This window comes from Pimephales promelas, chromosome 19, assembly GCF_988280905.1.
Source record: "Pimephales promelas chromosome 19, fPimPro1.hap1.1, whole genome shotgun sequence".
NCBI classification, from domain to species: Eukaryota; Metazoa; Chordata; class Actinopteri; order Cypriniformes; family Leuciscidae; genus Pimephales; species Pimephales promelas.
The window spans coordinates 1,775,014-1,799,949 of NC_142787.1; the positions used below are offsets into that span (position 1 = coordinate 1,775,014).

Below are 24,936 nucleotides of genomic sequence, written 5' to 3' on the forward strand. Positions count from 1 at the left end.
GTGCTAGGCCTATTTAAACATCTTTGTATGCAGGCTGAAAATAATAGAGCTTTTCATCGAGTTGATCAGCGAGTTTTCTAAACGCTAAACAGTCACACGACACCAACCACATTTACTTCTTAGGAAAGACAATAAGAGGTTCTTAAGAAACCATTTGAGAACTTAAGTATTTTTTTAAGAATGGCTTATGAACCATTGGAAATATGTTTTAACATGTCTGTGATTCCGGTCCTCAGATTATTGTCCTATCAGGTCTCGCGACATCAACAATGAGGATAATGATTTTTGGTCCAAAATCAACATCGTTCCTGCAGTGGACAAACGTAGGCTGTATTAAAGGTAGTCTATTAAAATTATGATCGGATATTTGAAATAGGACACTCCTTCACAAAGTTCATTTTTGTACTCATCGGAAATATATTTAAGAAAATTAGCTCTAAGTACACTGACAGGTATAGCCTACAGAAAAGAAAACTTATAGTCAACAAGCAGCTTTGAGGTGAAGAAGTTCATTTTATTAAACAGGCGTTTTGTTCAAATGCCATTTTTGATATTCTTAGATAATCACTGTGTCATAACCATTTGATTTTTTTTTTTACTTGAATATACAGCGGCTACATAAAATAGGCTACCCCTTTTTTTAGTAAGGTTTCAGTGTATCACAGTTTGAGAATTATTGTTAAGGCTACTAAAAGACAACATTTCTAGGGTTGGAAAATAAGATGGTTAACACAAAACTGAACAATTACAATGGATTTAATAATGCGTCATTACACTAGTTACACATTCTTAACATTCTACAATACTACTCTTGGCAAAACAAATGTTGCTTCTTTTAACTCGTTCAGAAAGCGAAAATGCTGTGCCTCAATCATGGCAGCAATGAGCCGAAGGACTTCCTCATCACAACAACTTCAGATTTACGATCTCATTGCCAAGAATCTTGCGGTCCAGCTCAAAATGTACAGTAGGCTAGACAATTATATAGATTTATTCAGAGCGAAGGCACTAAGAAGCTCTTAAACCCAAACAGGGTCAGGACCGCATCGAGGTGAGCCATTTAACACCAGATTTGGAAAAATTCACCACAACACTTAGCCTGGCGTGGCATGCCAGACCTACATCAAGATGTTAGGTCTGGAAACTCTTCATTAACAGGGCTCAATCCGAGGGGCGGGATAAACGGTTGTCTTTCAAATTCGCTCTGCACGCAATTGGATAGCGCTACAGCCAATCAGAGCAATGAAGAAGGTGACGTACTAAGCGCAGCAAGTTGATATATTAAACTTTTACCGCACCCAGTCCAGCTGTCAACATTGAACATTGAAAATAAGAGAGATCCCAGAATCCATCCCCAAAATAAGGGATTTTTTTTGTTTTTTACACGACCCACAAACTTTAAAAATAAAACACTAATCATTAAAAGTCAAAAGAGTTTATAACTAGCCTACATGTGTGAGAGAGAAAGAGACAGTGTGTCATTAAAAAAAATAATTTTTGCTGCCGCTAGGGTGCGTCTAGATTTCTAGGCTACACAACACTATCTTGGTCATTGAGAACTTGAATGCATACTGAAGAAAACACTGGCTTTAGGATCCAGCAGAAACAGCTTATTTGCTCCATTGAGCTATAAGGCCATCTAGTGGCAAGAATGGTGAAATTTCATGTAATATTATTTTATATTTTCCACTAGAGGTCGGTGAAGACACCCAATGTTAAGATATTTTGAGCTGAATTAAATGGTTACTATGCATGAAGTGTGAGTTAGGCTATTTTTAGTTTATGTTGAAAGAATGTGAGGAATGTGCTGAAATTACTATTGTGTATTAATCAAATCTAGTCCTAAAGGTAGGTAAATAAAATAAATAAATTTAAAAATGCTTTAATTTTTTTTAATCAAAATTATATAAGCTTTTCTGGACAAAACAAAAAGTATAATTTTAGGACTTTGAATGATTTTGAAGCAAGAGGTGATTGAGTCGCCAAAAGAGCGACTGATGGTGTCAGAAGAAATGAGGATGGTTTATATAAATATATCTCTTTGCGATGGTGATTTGAGAATCAGTGAAAAGGCAACATCTTTCATGAAAAGCATTAATGAACCGGCAAAAGCATGTTTTCAGAGTAAAGTCCAGGTTCGGAAAGTAAAATTCCTCCTCAGTATTTTTGCTAATTAGCAGTTTTTCAGCCAGGAGAGAGAAGTAGGCTGAGTTCATGGATAAACATATGGCAAGACTTTTACTTTCTGACCCCTGCTGGCGTTAAACACTTCTTTTACCCCAAACTCACTTCACAATGAGATCAAAATGTTCAGATGGAGCAGCGTTTACACAATCTCACAAACCATCGATGAGATTTAGCATTACAAATCTAATTATGACAAATTATATATCGTTGGAAAAGTCTAAGAGTTCAAAATAGATATTCTACCCCTGTTTTGTGTTAGGACAAGAGTGTAGCCTACCTCAAAAAATCTGCATATAACAGGTCTGGCCTTTGTCACAAAAAGTCGATGCACCCAATTTTAATCATTGAAACTTCTGTTTTTATGCTATCTAGTATTTTTCAACAAATTATACTATAATATTTTCGTCTAAAAATGATCATTTGAAAGCTTAAACTCAGAATTCATTGTCTGAAAACCGTTTAACTAGCTACTCTAAATTATTTAGCTACTCTAAATTATTTTTATCAGGCTCATCAGGGAACATCAGGCCAATAACCTTAACTCAGCCTATTCCATTGCATTTCTTTGATAAAAAGGTGGTCCGATCACCTTTTATAGGACATGATAGGACTCCTATATAGGCCCTCCTATATAGGACATGAAATATGCGTCGGATAGTAGATGAAGTAACGTTAGGCTATCCGCGATGAATTGTAGCTACATTAATAAATCATTTATTAATAGCCAACAGGAAGCAGAGGGTGTTTTACGCTTGTATTTGCTTCAGCTTTTCAAACGCGAAAGTGCGGTAAACACTGATCTCATCAAGGCTATACTGTAGACCTACATTCTCTATTATAGATCAATAAAATTATAGCGCAATAAAGGCATAGGCCGAGTTAGCATACACATCACGAACAAAATCGTTTAAACGACATAACATAGGCCTATCGTTATTTGCCCCCCATGGCCCCCGCCCCTGATTTGTATATTGTTATTCTGTCTGTACATTGACTGTTTGTTGTGCAGTAAAATAATAATAATAATAATAATGCAGTTGTTACGACATAATTGAGTAGAAATATAATACCATGTAGACAATGTGCCAGTGCGCGCCAGCCACGTTGGCTTAACTTATTAATATTTATTATGTGATGGTAAAGTTTATGGAGGACCAATAATAAATAAATAAATAAATACATTTATAAATAAATAAATGTAGATGTAAATGTATATACATAAATACAAGTGGAAATAAATACATGGATAAATAAATAAATGAAAAATAAAAAAACTGTGGGGAATTATATGATTATAAAAATATTAATATATCAATTTTTTTTTTTTTACATTTCTTCACGTATTTATTTATTTATTCATTTTTACTTTTTTAAAAGTTGTTCAGTAACCTCCTTTAATGGTTAAAAAATCCCTCCAATGGTGCAGCTCTGCTCATGAATATAGAGAAGAAAAGCCTTCGGCATAGTGGACTCGAGCGCGTGCGTGGACAGAGAGAGTAGACCTCATGAAAACACGGACACACACAATGGCGGGAGTGAAGATCAAGTTCAGTGGTTAATGTTAACAGTTATATGACCACTCTTTAACCAGCAGTGAATGAAAGTTCACATCGAAGCTTCACAATCACAAGCCTCGCAGGAGCTTGAAGTGCACATGTGAGTCGACTCTGAGACACTATATTACTGTAACTATTGATATCCGAACATTATGCGTTGCGGCGGACTAATAGATTATGTGGGGGTATGTTTTGCAGGCCAACATGTCTTTAACAAGAGTGTTGAAGAGACTGAGTGGATCTGTGCTCTGGAAACAAGGTTTGGAGAGTCTGGGAGGAAGATTACAGCACACTGATGCCCATTCATCTGCACTCAACTACCAGCTACTGTCTGACTGCCTGGGTGAGAGAGAGAGACATAGAGAGAGAGAGAGAGAGAGAGATTGAATCTTGCATTTCAAATAACTACATTTTTATACAGTTATTGACATCAATTTGAAATGAGCAACACTTTACCATTAGATTTCATTTCCTAACATTAGATATAACTGCATTGAACTCACAATGAAAATACTTAGCGGTAACACTTTACAATAAGGTTCAATAGCTAAAATTAGTTAATGTGTTAACTAACCTGAACCAACCATGAGAAAAACATTTGTTACAGTATTTATTAATCTCTGTTAATGTCAGTTAATCAGATCCAGCTGTTCGATGTTTGTTCATGTTAGCTGCATTAACCAATGTTAGCAAATACAACCTTTATTTTTAATAACATATTAGTAAATGTTGAAATAGATATTAACTAAGATTAATAAATGCTGAAGAGGTTTTGTTCATTCTTAGTTCATGTTAACAAAGGCAGTTAACTAATAAACCTTGTTATCATCGCAGCTCATGTTAATTTCAGCATTCACTAATACTTTATTAAAATCATAAGTTGTATCTGTTAATATTGCTTAATGGTAACCAGCAATGAGCATTTGTATTTTAATTAAATAATGTTTTCAAAGAAACTTTCTCTTGTGAATTTACTCACCCCCATGTCATCCAAGATGTCCATGTCTTTCTTTCTTCAGTCGAAAAGAAATTAAGGTTTTTGATGAAAACATTCCAGGATTTTCTCCTTATAATGCACTTCAATGGGAACCAAACGGTTCAAGGTCCAAAAGACAGTTTCAGTGCAAACTGTTCAAAGGGCTTTAAACGATTCCAGACGATGAATAAGGGTCTTATCAAGCGAAACGATCGCTCATTTAATAAATAAATAACAAAGTTTAAGTTTTATAAGCTCAAATGCTCGCCTTGCTCTGTTTTGTGACTCTCCTTCTCAACTCGTTCATCAAAATCGAATCTTTTTCGAGTCATGACGCGAAGGGTCCTTGATAAGACCCTTATTCATCGTCCGGTGTCGTTTAAAGCCCTTTGAACAGTTTGCACTGAAACTGTCTTTTGGACCTTGAACCGTTTGGACCCCATTGAAGTCCATTATATGGAGAAAATCCTGGAATGTTTAAATGATTCTGCCTATCAATACCTCATCCACATTATTCACACTGATATATATGTTATGTTTGCTATCATAAACAAGTGTAATTATTCATTTACTTCTGCAGAGCTCAACTATGGTGGTCTTGTAATGCACTTTGACTATGTTTGGCTGAGAGATCACTGCCGTTCAGCTTCATGCTACAACTCAAAGACCAACCAGCGCAACCTGGACACGGCCGGCATCGACCTGGACATCCGGCCCTCAAAGAGCCGAGCCGACGAACACCACCTGTTCCTGACCTGTGAGTGCCGAACGCCGCTCAATCTCACTCAACACAGGCTCACTGTAAAACATAAACCGGCAGTTTTACAGTAAAAAAACCGCAGCTGTGATTGCCAGAACTTTACCGGCAAAAATACGGTAACAGCTTTATTGGCTTAAAATTTACAGTAATAAACTATATTTCATGAGCTGAGATAAGATTAATTCACTGTCCTATTGAAGTGTTAATATCTGTTTTGTGTCATTGTGATACAATGAAAACCACCAATCACAGAGAAAATTTTAAAGCATCAATCTGATGCATTTTGAGATGCATTTTTTGCCAACTATCTATTCAATAGTTTGAGCCTTTGCTTTTAACAGTTTTAAATTTCAGTTACTGTGCAGAATGATAGTGGTCTCCTGTGTTGTGAGACACACGGTAGAAAGGAACATGGTTAAAGGAGTAGTTCACTTTTGAATTTACTCACCCCCATGTCATCCAAGATGTCCATGTCTTTCTTTCCTCAGTCGAAAAGAAATTAAGGTTTTTGATGAAAACATTCCAGGATTTTCTCCATATAATGGACTTCAATGGGAACCGGATGGTTCAAGTATCAAAAGACAGTTAATAACAGTTTCAGATGCAGCTTCAAATGTCTTTAAACGACACCAGACGATGAATAAGGGTCTTATCATGCGAAACGATCGGTTATTTCAAAACTTATCCCAAAAATGTAACTTTTCTAAGGACAAATGCTAGCCTTGCTCTATTCTGTGAGGCGCGTTTGTAACGTCACGTAATACGTAATTACGTTCAAAAGGTCACGGGCGACGTAGCCGGAAGTACAGAGTCAGTGTTTACAAGTTGAACGCATAGGTTGAACGTGCAAACTAACTCAAACACCGTTTACAAAAAAAGGAATTAAAAGGAAAAACAACGATGTCAGACGATTTTGACTCTGTACTTCCGGCTACGTCGCCCGTGACCTTTTGAACGTAATTACGTATTACGTGACGTTACAAACGCGCCTCACAGAATAGAGCAAGGCTTGCATTTGTCCTTAGAAAAGTTACATTTTTGGGATAAGTTTTGAAATAACCGATCGTTTCGCATGATAAGACCCTTATTCATCGTCTGGTGTCGTTTAAAGACATTTGAAGCTGCATCTGAAACTGATATTAACCGTCTTTTGATACTTGAACCATCCGGTTCCCATTGAAGTCCATTATATGGAGAAAAATCCTGGAATGTTTTCATCAAAAACCTTAATTTCTTTTCGACTGAGGAAAGAAAGACATGGACATCTTGGATGACATGGGGGTGAGTAAATTATCAGCAAAAGTTTTTTCAAAAGTGAACTAATCCTTTAAGATACAGCAATATAGTCATTTTATGAGAAACCATAGAGCTTTATCGATAAAGGTAGATCTACAGGTCAAGTATAATAATAGTAACAGTGAATCGTCTTGGAGAGAGTTTCATCATGTTGACTGTCGTAACCGAACGCGACGCGCTGTTTGATGCTGAAAGGAGAATGAAAGACAGACAGCCGCAGCGGAGGGAAACGTTTACGCGACCTTGAATTTAATGATGTTTGTTTTTGTCGATTGATTTCATAAATCAGATTTATTACTTGTCCTAAACTACAACGAGTAGGCTAAGATCATTCCCCTTACTGGAATCGATTCCAGCCTTTGCATTTTGAACCGAATCGACTCTCAATCTATCATCAGAGGCGATGCTTCTTCACCGTTGCTTTGAAAAGTGTATTGCAAGAGCTCTCTCTGAACTGTACGCGTGCGTGCGCGCACACACACACACAGACACGTCCAGCTACAATATTAATTTGAAATAGCAACCCAGAATATTTGTCACAAGCATTGATTAAAACGATGATGACAATAATCACATTAAAAAAAAGACTTAAAGGATTAGTTCACTTTTGAAAAAACTTTTGCTGATAATTTACTCACCCCCATGTCATCCAAGATGTCCACGTCTTTCTTTCCTCAGTCGAAAAGAAATTTAGGTTTTTGATGAAAACATTCCAGGATTTTTCTCCATATAATGGACTTCAATGGGAACCGGATGGTTCAAGTATCAAAAGACGGTTAATAACAGTTTCAGATGCAGCTTCAAATGTCTTTAAACGACACCAGACGATGAATAAGGGTCTTATCATGCGAAACGATCGGTCATTTCAAAACTTATTCCAAAAATGTAACTTTTCTAAGGACAAATGCTAGCCTTGCTCTATTCTCCGAGGCGCGTTTGTAACGTCACGTAATACGCAATTACGTTCAAAAGGTCACGGGCGACGTAGCCGGAAGTACAGAATCAAAATCGTCAGACATCGTTGTTTTACCTTTTAATTCCTTTTTTTGTAAACGGTGTTTGAGTTAGTTTGCACGTTCAACCTATGCGTTCAACTTGTAAACACTGACTCTGAACTTCCGGCTACGTCGCCCGTGACCTTTTGAACGTAATTACGTATTACGTGACGTTGCAAACGCGCCTCACAGAATAGAGCTAGGCTAGCATTTGTCCTTAGAAAAGTTACATTTTTGGAATAAGTTTTGAAATGACCGATCGTTTCGCATGATAAGACCCTTATTCATCGTCTGGTGTCGTTTAAAGACATTTGAAGCTGCATCTGAAACTGTTATTAACTGTCTTTTGGACCTTGAACCGTCTGGTTCCCATTGAAGTCCATTATATGGAGAAAAATCCTGTAATGTTTTCATCAAAAACCTAAATTTCTTTTCGACTGAGGAAAGAAAGACATGGACATCTTGGATGACATGGGGGTGAGTAAATTATCAGCAAAAGTTTTTTCAAAAGTGAACTACTCCTTTAAATTCTGGACCTTTGGCAGTGAGGGGGGGGGGTGTTCGGGTGGTTCGAACTGCCTACGGGCTTGCTGTTTTACGCAGGATTGCTTAATATTGGGATAGGAACTTGACCTGTGTCTTCATGTTTCAATCCTCTCCTCGGAGATTGTGCTTAGATAAGTTTAACACTCTTCCCAAACAAAGATGGATATCTCTTTCCTAAGTAAAGATAAGGCTCTGCGAGAGTCAGGACTTTGACTCTTACGAAACGCAGCGGATCATCTGTGAGATTCACTTTAAATCAGTTACATAGTAACACTTTCTCATGACTTTAGTGTCTAAGATACGTTGGCCTAAGATTTTCAATCAACTGGTGTTTAATAATATTTATAAAAAGTCCTGCTGTAGTCGATCATTTTATTCCTTAAAACTCATCTTTGATCATCGAAATTACATATTTAGAGAGTGTAACTCGACACCCTCGCCTCATTTAGCATGCATGGTTCTATGAATATGCAAATGAGCCCCGCCCCCACTCACTCACTCGTTGACGATCACACGTTGATCTGATTGGTTACAAGGTCGTTTGTGATGTCGGAAACACCAGCGATTTCACACCGTGTTTTTTAAGACTGTCTTTGGTTCAAAATACTCAGCAATGCTGTCCACGTATGAACTTACACATGGTGTGTGTGTGTGTGTTAAAGCGTATTAAAAACACCTCATAGACACATAAACAACATTAAAAGCTGGATTTCACCACTGGGCAATTTTTTTCAGCTTTTTTTGTGGAGAAAGCAGAAATAAGGTGGTCATTTCATAAAAGCCCTCAACTTGAATTCTTCTGTGAACACTTATAATATAATTACATGTGTTGTCATGGCGATGAAGGTGGATACAACCTTACTTAGGAAAGGTTAGTGTGCTAGTCATATTGTTGGCTGTAGGGTTGATCACATGGTTTAAAACTTTACACACACGCATAATGAAACTTAGTGTATTTACTACTTGCAGATATCAACACTATATAGAGAAACAATTGCAGCAAAATTCATGAACATTTAAAGCAAAACAAATTTTTTTTATCTCAGTTTTTTGTGTTTATTTAAAATGAGTCTTTATTATTTTAATCTTATTTGTGTTATTTAACAGCTGAGATACTTTAACAGCAGAAACACTCGCTGGGTTTGAACCGCAGTTGTGCAGGCGGGGCATGTTGTCACACGGCGTTACAAAACGAGTCCCTATTAGAACTATGATATAATATAAACCATATAACAAGGCGAATAAAGACTGAGAGTCAGTCTTCAGAAATGATTAATTATTATTATCTTTTGAACTATGCTGTATAGCTGTGTTTGTTGTCAACCTCAAAAATGTGTTTTTATTTTTAATTATTAAAAAATTCCATTATTTCACATGAAAAAGCTAATAATTGTATTTTATTGGGAAAATGTTTTAGTTTGTCTCGTATATATATTTTTATTAGATCAGATAACATTTTAATCAGTAATTTGGTCACCTGTGGGGCATGTTGTCGTGTGAAATTAATGTGGGAAAAAATAAATATTCTTAACAGGTGAATATCGTGCAAACTTAAAAGGTGAAACTAATATATTATATAGACTCATTACATGCAAACTGTGAGATGTTTCAATTTGTTATAATTTTCATAATTAAATTTTACAGCTTATGAAAACCCTATATTCAAATTAAAATTGTAATCCATAATTATAACAAATAATGGCTTGAAATATCTCACTTTGCATGTAATGAGTGTATATAATATATTAGTTTTAAGTTAAATTACTAAAATAAATGAACTTTTGCACCGTATTCAAATTTTTCCAGTTTCACCTGTATGTAGATTTACACAAATTGACAAAGTCGGAAAGCATTTTGTGCCTCGCTCTTCCCCACTACTGACACTCAGTGTTTTAACATTTAGAAATTGGTCCGATGTAGTTCTATTGTAAGTGCCCGTCTGTAACCCAGCCTTTTGCTTTTTAAATGAAAAAATGGCCAAGCCGAAATGTATTTCTGTAGTAATCAGCATACTCAAACTGAACTTAACTAAGCTGTGACTGTGACGCTATTTTCTAGAAACAAACTTTGCTGCATTATTCTCCTGTTATCTCTGTAAAGCTGCTTTGAAACACTCTGTATTGTAAAAAGCGCTGTATAAATAAAGGGCCCTGTGTTTCGTGACCCCCTCCAGGGCCAGATGGTCACGTGACGCGCTACAGCCTAGCATGGCTAGCGCAGAACAGCTACGAGGGCCAGAAGAGAAGTTCCATGCAACCGCGCGTGCTGTGGGACGCTGATATCTACACCAGCGCTCGGCCTCCCAGTGCATGCTGGGAGAAGTTCATGAGCTGCGACGAGGAGCTGAAGATCTTCCTCAACTGCTTCTTGCTTTATGGAATAGCCTTCGTCGAAGGCGTCCCACCGACCCTTGAAGCCACAGAAGCGGCGACCCGAAGAGTGAGCCTCATCAGGTCAGGCCTCGTGCGCTCCTGCTCCAACATGAATCGCTTTGATGGATCATATGCAGTCACATCATTAGTTACTGTAATCATGTCGTCTAATGTTCTGGTCTTTTGCGGAACACAACAGGGGCCGGTTTCACAAAGAGAGACTTTGACTACGGCTGAGATATAGTCAGATAGACGTCTAAATCAGACCGTTGCACAAAGCACTGAAGACTCTGACTATCTACACTGCAGTGCATTCTGGGTAAAATAAGACACTTTTCAAAACAAAAAAAAACATTTCTTCTTGTTTCTAAAATACACTCCTCCCACACACACACACCTGCACTGAGCGGGTGAATGCGCTTACTCCATCCGCCGTGTTTTTTGTTTTGAATATTGTCTTATTTTACCCAGAATGCACTGCAGTTTAGTCCTACCTAAGATAGGCAGAGTCTTCAGTGCTTTGTGCAACGGTCTGATTTAGACGTCTGTCTGAAGTCTGACTGTCTGCTATGTAAGGGTTAATGCCCGACGAGGTGTCCATTAATGGACGACGGCGAGGCGTGAACCGGCCGACGCGGAGCGGAGGACGGTTGCCTCCGCCGAAGTCCATTAAAACCTGACAATGGACACCTCGAAGGGCATTAACCCGCTTATACCATGGTCACTTGCCAAATAAAACATTTTTAAAACATTAGCTGCTAGTTTATATTTTAATTAGGCTAAATCAAGTTTTTACAAATAATAACTCGCCTGGTTTATTTAGCAACCGGAGATATTTATTGTCCGCTCAGCTTGTAGAACCCTTCAGGTTCAAAAATGCATTTTTTTTTCATGAAACACAAAGGTAGGCATAGTTATTTATTTATTTTAATTACACATAAAACAATTAATCAAACAGGCTTCTTAGGCTTGAAACGCTGTACTCTCCTCCTGACTTGGTTGTCTGGACTGCTGCGTAAAACTCCCGCAGGGTCTCATTCAGAGCAGCAGCGGTGTAATTTTCTTTGCGACGTTTCTCCGTTTTATTTACATTTTTTCTTTCTTCAGCAGCATCCCAGTCGTCAAAGTTGTCATATACTCCATAAATGTTAAAAGAAATAACGAAGTCGTTCATTGTTGTATTAGTAGGCTGTGGAATATCTAACTAACGTTAGATGTTTGTTTTGATAGAGCAAATTGTTAACGGATACTTTGACTGCCTGTTGCTATGGTTACTCACAGCTGTTGTGGGCAGCGCATTTATTTATTCATTTCGAATGGTAAACAGGCAGTTTCACCAGAACTACTTTACTAGGTGTCCTCTATCACTTTTTAACGGACACCCTGCAGCCAATCAGAATCGAGTATTAACCCAGACCATGGTATAAGTAAGGGTTAATGCCCGACGAGGTGTCCATTGTCAGGTTTTAATGGACGACGGCGAGGCGTAAACCGGCCGACGCGCAGCGGAGGACGGTTGCCTCCGCCGAAGTCCATTAAAACCTGACAATGGACACCTCGGAGGGCATTAACCCGCTTATACCATGGTCACTTGCCAAATAAAACATTAGTTTATATTTTAATTAGGCTAAATCTAGTTTTTACAAATAATAACTTGCCTTGCCTGCCTGACTGTTTATTTAGCAACCGGAGATATATAGTCCGCTTAGTTCGTATCCCTTCAGGTTCACAAATGCATTTTTTTTTCATGAAACACAAAGGTAGGCATAGTTTTTTTTTTATTACTCATAAAACAATTAATCAAACAACAATAAAAAAAACAATTAGCTCTGATCTCCAGCTATTCGCGCTTAACGTTATAGAGGGCAATAAATTAATCAGATCAAAGAGAGGGTAATTTTCCTCAGGCTCCTTTTAGGCTTGAAACGCTGTAACGTTCAGCCTTCTCCTGCCTTGGTTGTCTGGACAGCTGCGTAAAACTCCCGCAGGGTCTCATTCAGGGGTGCATTTCCCGAAAGCATCGTTATCCAACTATGGTCGCAAGTTACGTCGTTACCAATAGAGTTCAATGGAGCAGAGCAGCAGCGGTGTAATTTTCTCCGTTTTATTTACATTTTTTCTTTCTTCAGCAGCATACCAGTCGTCAAAGTTGCCATATTCTCCATAAATGTTAAAAGAAATAGCACGAAGTCGCTCATTGTATTAGGCTGTAATATCTAACGTTAGATGATAGAGCATGTGACTGCCTGTTGCTATGGTTACTCACAGCCGTTGTAGGCAGCGCATTTATTTATTAATTTCGAATGGTAAACAGGCAGTTTCACCAGAACTACTTTACTAGGTGTCCTCTATCACTTTTTAACGGACACCCTGCAGCCAATCAGAATCGAGTATTCACCCAGACCATGGTATAAATCCAGGTGCGGATTATGACTTGTAAAGGTTGACGCTGCCAAATCTCGCGCGTCGTTTTGACACTGTTCTCCATTTTTTTCACGCAATGAAAAATCCCGAGGCAAAGAGGACACTCAACAAAGTCTCAGCTTTCAGCTTATGTCAATTAAATTCAAACAATAAATACAGTTTTGCCGCACTTTAATATGACGTGCACAGAAGCAGCACGTGCTGTGATCTGATCTAAAGCTAACAGTAAATCAATTCGAATGAGCTATTATGGAAGATTCAGTAGCCTACAACTTGCTGAAATGTGTCATGTCTCATGTAATCGCTCAAAAACCGTGGACATAGGTCAATAAAGCAACTGGAGAACAGTAGTCAGCTATCACGTAACGCAACATTTACCTCAGAAAAACCTAGAAAAATTAATAGGGACATAGAGAGGATAATTTTTGCTAAATATATGCACTATTTTACATATTATATTTTTACTTATATCATTAAAATATTTTAATGATATTATAAAAAACAACGCATTATTTGATTTGTTCATTTGAACCTTGAATAATAATAATACCAACTCCCTGTAGCCTATATTTACAGCATTAGTGAGAGATTTTTCTTTGAGAAAAAATAACATGTAGCTTTATAAGGTAGCCTACCTGATATTTATCCAAATTAAGTGATATACATACACATATATTACATCATTAATAAACATTTGTTTTCATCGTTAATAGGTTTTCTGAACCAAACAGACTTAAACCCTTAGGCCTATATCTAACTATATCTAAGCCTATAGATATATATCTATGTATAAGCCATATGACTATATCTAAGCCATAGTCAAAGTCTATCTTTGTGAAAACGGGCCAATTATATTCTGTCAATCAAAAGAGGGCAGAAAAAACGTGTCTGCAACTCATACTGTCAAGAAAGTCTCTCTTGTGTTGAATTTAGGGCAAGTTAGCGCTACAATAACGCATTAGCAGTTAAAAATATCTACATAAAAGCTCATTTTGACCGTATGAATCTAGTTCATGCCAGGGTTGCCAGGTCCAGGGTTTTTCCCTACACCAAACATTGAGGCTGTTTACATGACACCGTATTTAAACTAAAAACGTTAAACTTTTAATGCGTTTCGCCGTTCGTTTACACGTCACCGCCATTAGGGTGCCTGAAATTGCAATATTTTTGAAAACGTTCTTTGTGTTATCAACAAAAACTTGAATGTCTGAAGACGATGACGTCATGCACATGTTTATTACGTGTTCAATCTACGTGTTTCATCGCCATCTACTGGCCTGGCAGCAGAATACAGCGTTTTTAGTCGTTTTAGGACCACCAATGCCTTACTGTTTCTAGTGTCAAATTGAGATAATAGAGAATTGTTGCTGTGTAACAGGAATGAGGGTTGGGATGCTAGAACCGTGTCGCTTTTTCCCCTGAGATTTACATAGCACAATAATAGTTTATTCTAATCAAAATGACTTAAATGAGGCACTTCTTTGTTTCCAGAGAGACCATGTATGGGCGGATGTGGAACTTCACTTCAGACTTTTCTCGTGGAGACACAGCCTACACAAAGCTGGCACTGGACCGCCACACCGATACCTCATACTTTCAAGAACCCTGCGGGTAAACAGGAGAGTCAGGGTTGGCCTTCATTAGCCATGAACGGCTTAACTCCTGTACAGCATGGGTTAGTTCACCCCAAAATGAAAAAGATGTCATTAATGACTGTCGTCCCAAGCCCGTCAGACCTCGTTTATCTTCAGGACACAGTTTAAGGTATTTTAGATTTAGTCCGAGAGCTTTCTGTCCCTCCATTGAACATGTGTGTACGGTACCGGGAGACAATACAATGCTGAATAAAGTTGTAGTTTTTATTTTTGGACCAAAATGTATTTTCGATGCTTTAACCCACTGATGTCAGTCACATGACTACTTTGATGATGTCTTTATTTCCTTTCTGGACAAGGACAGTACACCGTACACACATTTCCAATGGAGGGACAGAAAGCTCTCGGACTAAATCTAAAATATCTTAAACTGTGTCCTGAAGATGAACGGTCTTACGACGGGCTTGGGACGACATGAGGGAGAGTCATTAATGACATCATTTTCATTTTTGGGTGAACTAACCCTTTAAAGATGTCACTTTTTGAGGGTGAGCAAAAACGCACCGTTTGTGTGTGTCCCTTTAAATGCAAATGAAATGGCGCAGGGGGCGGAGCTTTAAGAGCTCATGTCCTTTCACCTCACACACACACATGCACTGAAATTTTCAAAAACGTTTAGCCTTTTATGTTCAAACCAGAATCGGATAGATGGAGAGGCTCAAGAAGTGACAACATGTAGATGAAAGAGGACATTTCTGAACGGTTAGTTGATGAATTTATGTCCGAAATTTTTGCACGTTAAAAAATAAATACGACCTCACGTGTCAATCACATTAAAAATCAGAGAATGTCTAATTGAAGAGAATTGGCACTGGCTGGTTACTTCCGGGTTCTGGACTGGCTGCAGTAACGCGTCTCTGTCCATGAGGGGGCGCTCGCGGTCGAGTGCAGAATGAATGGGAGTCAATGGGGTTTCACCCCCAGAAATCCACTTTTCTCAAGATGTAATTTTTTGTCAAGTAATTTGAAAGTTGCATTCAAAAGGGAGGGCTAAGATAATACACTGCATTTTTAAGTTCACTTATCTGTTCTAAAAATCCGTGATGACGTCACACAATAGCAGAATGCTAGCGTGTTCAGGCCAACAACGGCCTAACCTGTAAGAAATCAAAAGGACATAAGTACTCGTTCATTCGACTTTTGGCCTATAATCTATATTGAACTTGTGGAATCAACAATAAAATCCATGTTAATTTAACGACAAGCAGGTGAAAGAGACACATTTAGCCGTTTAGCCCCATAGACTCCCATTCATTCTGCTCTCGCCCGTGATCACCCCCAGTGGAATTCTAATGGAACTGCAACCAAGATGAAGCACCGTTAGACGGGCTCTGTAAAAACGTACATTTTCAATTTTCTGTGTTTTTCAGAAGCGTTTGAATGGTGTTTTGACAATTCAGAGCCACCGCATGACGAATACGGAAAAAAAAAAATGTCTGACTCTAATCGAAAGTTTTTATGCCTTTTTCTGGTCCATAAGCATCCAGGTGTTTCACTGTCTGAGGCATGAAGGCACGGGCGGCCGGACTCTCCTGGTGGACGGTTTCCACGCCGCGGACGCGGTCCTCCAGCGGACGCCCGGGAACTTCGAGCTGCTTTCCCACGTGCCGATCAAACACGAGTACGTCGAGAACCTGAGCGAGCACCGCAACCACATGATCGGCATCGGGCCCGTGCTCAACGTGTATCCCTGGAACAACGAGGTCTACATGATTCGGTATGATTGATTGATCCTTTGTCTTTGCTTTCTTGACGTGTGAAACTTCAAATGAATATTGAGTGAATAGACTTTGTATTGTCAAGTCGCATTCATCTGTAAAATACACATTGTTTCAAAACAGCTTGACATGTAATCATGATTTAATTGTTACAATATCTTACTATATTTAAGTCTTATTGTCACATATAAAATATAGTACAGTTGAGATTTGCTGTATTTTGCGAGTATGCAGTGCTACTTTATAAAAAAACTAGTGACTTTTATGCTTTTTAATGTCAATATTTGCATTGTTCTCGCCTCCTCTGAGGAAACGTCCGTCTTATATATACACTTTTCTATAAAGAGCTGGCCGGTAAACTAGTTTATAATTTTTGTGTCAATATAAACAATAGTATATATTGCTGTTTATAAGTGTTCTGTATGGATTCACTTAAAGCAGGGTTTACTATTTATCCAATTCTTAATATATTGCTGGGCGATAATATAGTGGACATTTTTTTAGGATTTAAGGAAGTTACAACGAGTGGATCTCTGAGCTGAGTGAGTGGAGGCAGGGCTAATTTGCATATTTATTGATAGAACCGCGTAAACCAAATGAGTGAAGGGTGTTGTTGAGTTACATTCAAGATATTTTAAGGCTTGAAGAAATATTTTTCACTGGGAAAAATGCTTAAATAAGTAAAAGTAAATAAAATTGACATTGATGTTAAAGGTCCTTACAGCCGAAAATAGCAAAAGAACCAAAACCCGTCCCCGAAACCAAATTATGTCCTTGTTTTATTACCACAAAATTAGGTTTTATTATGTATGGATAATCACACTCAAAGTAGACATGCTGAGAGACGCACAGACTCAGGTAATTCACACACGCTTTCAATCTTTATTGGAAATTAATTCCACACACAAGGACAGAAAGCTGACAAATGTCTTGAAATACATCATCTGAACAATGTTTTGAGGTGGAGAAACCATAGTAAAAGCAGAATAATCGAATAAATATGCCATTTTGGTGATCAAAGATGAGTTTTAATGGATGAAATTGACTACAGGGGGGCTTTAAATGTAACAATGGTAATTTCTCGCTAGAAATAACATCAAAAGCTTATCAAAAACTTAGGCCTACATTTACACAATTTTCAGATGCCATATACATATATTATTTTAGCTTTGCATTGTTGTATAAAATAGAGCTAGACCGATATTATCGGCGGATATTAGGTATTTTCCAAAATATCGGTATCGGCAGTTATAATGGCGAAATAAATGAATATTTAAAAAATAAAATAAAAACGGACAAAACACGCTTCAATCATCTCTCCTTGGCCTGTTATATTGAAAATGTATGTTTTACAATTTGCAGTATGATGTTATCCATTGCTAAATTATGGCTCATCATAGACTAGCTAATGCCACTATCATCAGTGGAAGACTGCTAACGTTAACATTAATGAGCTTGGAAACCACGATGAACTTTTTCTGCCTAAATAAAGTAATTATTACTGTATTTATAACTCGCATATCTCTAGTTACAGTCCCTGCATTGTAAAATGTAAGTTATACTTGCGAGGAGTGAACATTGAGACATAGAGAAAAAGTATCAAACGTATCTTGTGCAGAAAACTTAGCTTTTCTTTTACACGTGTGTGAAATCCAACAATATTTAATAAAAAAATATATATCGGCCGATATATCGGAATATCGGATTTTAAAACCCAAAAATATTTGTATCAGTATCGGCCTTCAAAATCCTTTATCGGTCGGGCAATAGGCTTCACGTTTGCAATAGTACTGATGTTCGGGAAATCAGCACTCTATATCCTTCATTATAGGCTTTAGAAATATTAAAAAAGCGCCATTTTTTTTTTTGCGCTGTATATCAGAAATTTTGGGAGAATTTTGATTAATTTTGGTCACATTTTTGCTCCAAGCCCCGACCCTGGTGTGTGTGTGTGTGTTAATGTGAAACGGATGAAACAGAGCGAAGGCTGCTGCTAATGTTGTGTTGTTGTTCTGCAGGTATAATAACTACGACCGCTCTGTGATGAACACAGTGGCTCATGATGTGGTGCGGCGCTGGTACGCGGCTCACAGGGAGCTCACCGCAGAACTGAGGAGACCCGAGAACGAGCTGTGGGTCAAACTCAAGCCCGGAAAGGTATCAGCCTCCTCTGCACATGCTGCTGAAATCATGCCTGGCTATTATTTCAGAACACAAACAGAGTTTCCTCTGGGTGCATCTCTCAATCAGCTTCACACAACTCGTTATGATTAATACTTTGATTGTTACTTATGCCAGTGTTTCCCAACCCTGTTCCTGGCGGCACACCAACACTGCGTGTTTTCTTTGTCTCCCTTATCAAACACACCTGACTCAACCCATCAGCTCATTATCAGGTGGGTTAATGAGCTGATGGGTTGAATCGGGTGTGTTTGATTAGGGAGACAAAGAAAACACGCAGTGTTGGTGTGCCGGCAGGAACAGGGTTGGGAAACACTGACTTATGCTACTCTATGTGGCTGTTGAATGCTTGAATCTGATTGGTTGACAGATGTTCTAAGATGCGCAATTATTGTAATGGCCAGATCACACACTGAATGATTTCAGTTATTTAAAATTTCAGTAAACTAGCATATGGTCAATGATTGTGTGTTTTGTTTTTACAGTTTTTCCTAATTTGATGTATTGTAAAGCACACTGGTCAACTGGTGTGTTTAGTTGTGCTATAGAAATAAAATTGAAAAAGCAAAAGAACAAAAACCCACAACAATAGGATAAACCGACACATTATCTCCATATTTTTTTTACCACAAAATTAGGTTTTATTATGTATGGATAATCACACTCAAAGTAGAGATGCTGAGAGACGCACAGACTCAGGTAATTCACACACGCTTTCAATCTTTATTGGAAATAAATTCCACACACAAGGACAGAAAGCTGACAAATGTCTTGAAATACATCATCTGAACAATGTTTTGAGGTGTGGAAACCAAAGTAAAAGCAGAATAATGGACTCAACACACAGGGCTGGGCAACAAACTCGAGCTCCTCCCAATAATTCTGGTTTTAGACTTGTAATTCGTGACTGGTGTTTTGTTTTGCTCTATTGTCTGCGCTTCCGCGTTCGTCATTACGTTGTGCGTCATGTCAGGGGTCAGTCTTCCACCACAAATCGACGCGTACAGCCGTCTGCCAGAAGATAGTTATTTTAGTCGATAAAGTTTAAATATGGATATTTTTCTTACACGAACGCATCACTTCACTTCAAAAGAATTTCATTAACGCCTGCAGAGCAGTGTAGAGGACTTTAATTATGGATAGATGCACTTTTATGATGGCTAGATGCACTTTTATGATGGCTAGATGCACTTTTATGATGGACAGATGCACTTTTATGATGGATAGATGGACTTTTATGATGGACAGATGCACTTTAATGATGGATAGATGCACTTTAATGATGGACAGATGCACTTTTATGATGATAGATGCACTTTAATGATGGATAGATGCACTTTTATGATGGACAGATGCACTTTTATGATGATAGATGCACTTTTATGATGGATAGATGCACTTTAATGATGGATAGATGCACTTTTATGGTGATAGATGGACTTTTATGATGGATAGATGCACTTTTATGATGGACAGATGCACTTTTATGATGATAGATGCACTTTTATGATGGATATATGCACTTTAATGATGGATAGATGCACTTTTATGGTGATAGATGCACTTTTATGATGGACAGATGCACTTTTATGATGGATGGATGCACTTTTATGATGGATAGATGCACTTTTATGATGGACAGATGCACTTTCATTATGGACAGATGCACTTTTATGATGGATAGATGGACTTTTATGATGGATAGATGCACTTTTATGATGATAGATGGACTTTTATGATGGACAGATGCACTTTCATTATGGACAGATGCACTTTTATGATGGCTAGATGCACTTTTATGATGATAGATGGACTTTTATGATGGACAGATGCACTTTCATTATGGACAGATGCACTTTTATGATGGACAGATGCACTTTTATGATGGATGCACTTTTATGATGGACAGATGCACTTTTATGATGGATGCACTTTTATGATGATAGATGCACTTTTATGATGGCTAGATGCACTTTTATGATGGACAGATGCACTTTTATGATGGATGCACTTTTATGATGGATAGATGCACTTTTATGATGGACAGATGGACTTTTATGATGGATAGATGCACTTAAATGATGGATGGATGCACTTTTATGATGGACAGATGCACTTTTATGATGGACAGATGCACTTTTATGATGGACAGATGCACTTTTATGATGGACAGATGCACTTTTATGATGGACAGATGAACTTTTAAGATGGATAGATGCATTTTATAATGGATAGATGCACTTTTATGATGGATAGATGCACTTAAATGATGGATGGATGCACTTTTATGATGGATAGATGCACTTTTATGATGGACAGATAAACTTTTAAGATGGATAGATGCATTTTATGATGGATAGATGCACTTTTATGATGGATAGATGCACTTTTATGGACAGAAACCGGTCATTCACTGCCATTTTAAATCTCAGAAGAGCCAGGACATTTTTTTTAATATATTCGTCTGAAAGGAGAATGTCATATTCACTTAGGATGACTTTAGGGAGACTAAATCATGGGATAATTTTCAATTTTGGGTGAACTATCCCTTTAATATGTCTGAGTCCCTGATCAGTGCCTTCTGTGAACTAGGACGCTGATTGAGATATTTAGTTTGAAATAGATGCAATGCATACAGTATGTAAATGAATATGTGAATGGAATTGCATAATTTCGGGCACATGTAAACGACGTGCAGACTCTTATTGGATGTATGATTGATGTAAATCAGTTCATGTAAACACAGCTCCTGTTGTTTTGTCCCAGGTTCTGTTCATTGATAACTGGCGTGTTCTGCACGGCAGAGAGTCGTTCACGGGCCTGAGGCAGCTGTGCGGATGCTATCTGACCCGGGACGATGTGCTGAACACGGCCCGATCTCTGGGACTCCACGCCTGAGCGCTCGACTACCCCGAGGACACCAGTTTATAACCAGATTTACAGCAGGATCACAACAACTCGTTGAACATGGATATGAAGACTTCACTTAACTCTCAGTTTTTATATATGTATAAGAATTGATCTGTCTCTCTATCGGTACACATTTAACAATCAACTCAGCTCTTTGTTTGAATGATTTTATTATTTTAATTAAATTAGGTTTGTGTAGTGGATGATGTATCTTTTTGATCCAAAATGTTTTCTTTCCAAAGAAAACCAGATAGTTGTAATCAAAGGTGCTGTATGTAAAAAAAAAAAATGTTTTTGGTCGTACTAAAGCATAAAAATATGATATGTTTGCTTTACAGATATTTAGGAAACATGATCACATACTTTTTTATTATTAGTCTACTAATGCAGAATGTAGCTGACATAAAACAGGGAACAATCGACCATGTAAGACACTTCCATTGTGACTAACACAGAGAAAAGAAAAAGGAGCCAAGACAATCAGGTAGCTGGAAAAATGTATTATTATTATTAAATATATATTAAATATATTTAGTAAATGACAGAGTGTCAGAATTTGACAGAGTTTCTCAAACGTTCAAACTCACATAGAAATAAATAAGGAGTGCCTACAAGCGTTCACGTACTTGTTTCTCTGAAAAGCGACACTACATCCAGATGTGGTTTGAAATGCGGTTCCATGTCGAGTGTCTGATTTGTTTTGATTTGTGTGGCTCCGCCCACTGACAATTCACCCAATAGCATTTCGACACCCGGGTTGCCAGTTGGCGGGAAACTCCGAACTGGACGTGTTCTCAATCTGGCAACCCGCGTGAGTGTCGAGTCTGAGGAGCAGAGCCAGCCCGAGCCTTTTGGGGGCCCTAAGCAGAATAACACTTACCATCACGACTATTGGTTTTCATTAAACCGAGAAAAATGGAATTTTGTTTTATTTACGATCACTGAGAAATGTTCTATTATTTAAAATGCAATATATATATATATATATATATATATATATATATTATTTTCAAGGTGAAAAGGATTCATTTGCCTGGATCCACCCCGAAGAAAACGTCTAAATGTCCCGTTTTTAATGAAGCAGCCTAATGAGTAAAATGTCTATTTTTTCGGCGTCCCCCAGCTCCTCGTTTAAGCAAAAGGTACGCTAAAACAACGTATTACATCGACGTTAAACCACGTTAACCGTGTTAACCATAACCTTTTAAATACTCGACCTAGTTCCGTTGCTTAGCAACGGGAAGAAACTCCTGTACACTTCAGTGCCCAACCCGTATCACGACAAGACGTGAAATAATCACGTTGGTCCACTTTGGAAAACGTGTAGATGTCACGGTTTAGTTTAAACTCAGAACCATAAATGGGGCTATACTGCCCTCTTGTGTCAAATCATATTTCTATATTTATTTTTCCAACAAATAAAACTAAACCCGCAATAGATGCAGTGGCTCAGTCAGTTGATAAAGCGTTGGGCTTTAATCAAGAAGATCTGAGTTCAATTCCCATACTTGCGTTAAATTGTTGTGATTATATCAAACATTCTAGACGCATGACTTAAACGCAGGCAGACACAGCAACAGTTGTAACTTGTAGGCAGGTATATTGATCATTAAGTCAGAGTTTTGTTGTCTTGAATGATTCATTCAGTCATTTTCATCATTGATTTATGTCACTTGTTTAAGTAATCTAAAAAAATAAAAATAAAAAATAACCCCGATTAGGGGGCCCCCTGGTGGTCATGGCCGCTTAGTTCGCTTATGCCTCGGGCCGGCACTGCTGAGGAGAAATGGTGGAATGTGTCGATATCACAGAAGATCCTTCGCTCAACCGAAACAATGATGGAAATGTCATAAAATGATTGTTAATGAAGGTCATTCATGTCTTAACAGTGATATGAGAATGCAGTTTAAATAAATATCCTGCAATAATCTCATACATGATGTATTTTTTAATCTGTGGCATTTTAACACCCTGTATGATCTCATCTCAAATTAATGTACGCACAAAAATACCAATGTTACCTCTAGGAAATAAATTGAATTCCTTGCATTTTTGTCTTGTTGATTTAGTCTCTCTGGTTTAAACAAGGCTTAAACAATGTACTTAATAAAAAATAAAATGCACACAATAAATATAGCCTATTGCATTTTGACATCCAGTTTTGCAGGTAGTGGAAAAGTCAGTGCCCTTTAGACTACATTTAAATTTGAATATGATACAATAATTTTTTTTTTGTCTTCATATAGGCCTACAGTATATCCTGAAAAGGGGATCTTTCTTTCTTTCTTTCTTTCTTTCTTTCTTTCTTTCTTTCTTTCTTTCTTTCGTCGTAAAACATAATGGCCAAATGAGTCAAATCATTCATTTTAAATGATCTGTGTTATCTTTACAACGTATCTTAAATGCATATATAAAATACATTTCCCTTTCAAAAGCCTTGTTGGTCATCGGTTATTCAAGAAAATTGTCAAAACACAATTTGAAATAGAATGGTTAGTTTATATTTTACATAAAAGACCAGTGCTGGGATTAGTCAAATTACAGTGAGATGAAATTACTGTAGCCTAACTATTTCTTTACACATTTTAGGTAATGTAATCTGACCACTGTTGGATCACCTTTAGATTAGTTTTGACCTAATGTATCATCACATTTGAATAGGATAATCTTGTTCAATGCTGAAACACACACAGACACACGCATACACGCATACACACACACACACACACACTGATGTGTATTACTAAACACTACGTCTGAGAAAGAATATTAGTTTGGATAAGTTGACAAAAAGGCATTATTAAATTATATATTTATTACAACAAAAATGTAAAATAAAAAAAATTGTACTTAATTTTTTTCTACAATTTTTTCAAAATGAAACAAAAAAGATTAAATATTTTATTTGTTGTGGCCTCTCAATTTTCTGTGTAAGTATCCTTTATGAACAGATATAAGTGACGTGCTTTTTAAAAAAAGAAAATCAGTTATTTATTCATCCTTTTTTTTTGTTATTTTGTGAAAATTAAGTATTTCATCAATAAAAATGTAACTGTAGTCTGATTATAAGTATTTTATCTTTCATCATTCCCGAAACAAGGCGGTCACGTTCCGTGTTCTTTTTTTTTTTTTTTTTTAATTTTCAAAATAACAGAGTTTGATATCAAGTTCTTGACATTTCTTTTACACATTTTCTGAAAAGTGTAACATCTGGTAGGTAAAAACATTAAAACATGAGACAACAGTGATTTGGAAAAACAAGAAAAATAAGAAAAAAGAAAAAAAACATGAAAAAAAATAAAGATGGCATCACAGACTTTTAGCAGGGATACAGATCTTTGGGCTTTTCGATTTTTTTTA

The 24,936-nt window shown here is 37.3% G+C and overlaps 1 protein-coding gene across 1 annotated transcript; it reads left to right on the forward strand.

Annotated features, from left to right (window-relative positions):
• Window positions 1-3,686: 3,686 nt before the first annotated feature.
• On the forward strand, window positions 3,687-23,625 carry tmlhe (trimethyllysine hydroxylase, epsilon). Its single transcript, XM_039663663.2, has 8 exons — window positions 3,687-3,843; window positions 3,942-4,086; window positions 5,300-5,476; window positions 10,490-10,769; window positions 14,604-14,723; window positions 16,248-16,484; window positions 18,504-18,642; window positions 21,433-23,625. The coding sequence occupies exons 2-8, from the start codon at window positions 3,948-3,950 to the stop codon at window positions 21,562-21,564; spliced, it is 1,224 nt and encodes a 407-aa protein (XP_039519597.2). The 5' UTR covers window positions 3,687-3,843; window positions 3,942-3,947; the 3' UTR covers window positions 21,565-23,625.
• Window positions 23,626-24,936: the final 1,311 nt, after the last annotated feature.

What these genes read in the sequence shown, in the direction of transcription:
- tmlhe (XM_039663663.2), top strand. Translation starts at nt 3,948, where the DNA reads ATGTCTTTAACAAGAGTGTTGAAGAGACTGAGTGGATCTGTGCTCTGG. An exon ending in GCTACTGTCTGACTGCCTGG is followed by an intron (nt 4,087 to 5,299) that starts GTGAGAGAGAGA and finishes TTACTTCTGCAG; the next exon opens with AGCTCAACTATGGTGGTCTT. An exon ending in ACACCACCTGTTCCTGACCT is followed by an intron (nt 5,477 to 10,489) that starts GTGAGTGCCGAA and finishes GACCCCCTCCAG; the next exon opens with GGCCAGATGGTCACGTGACG.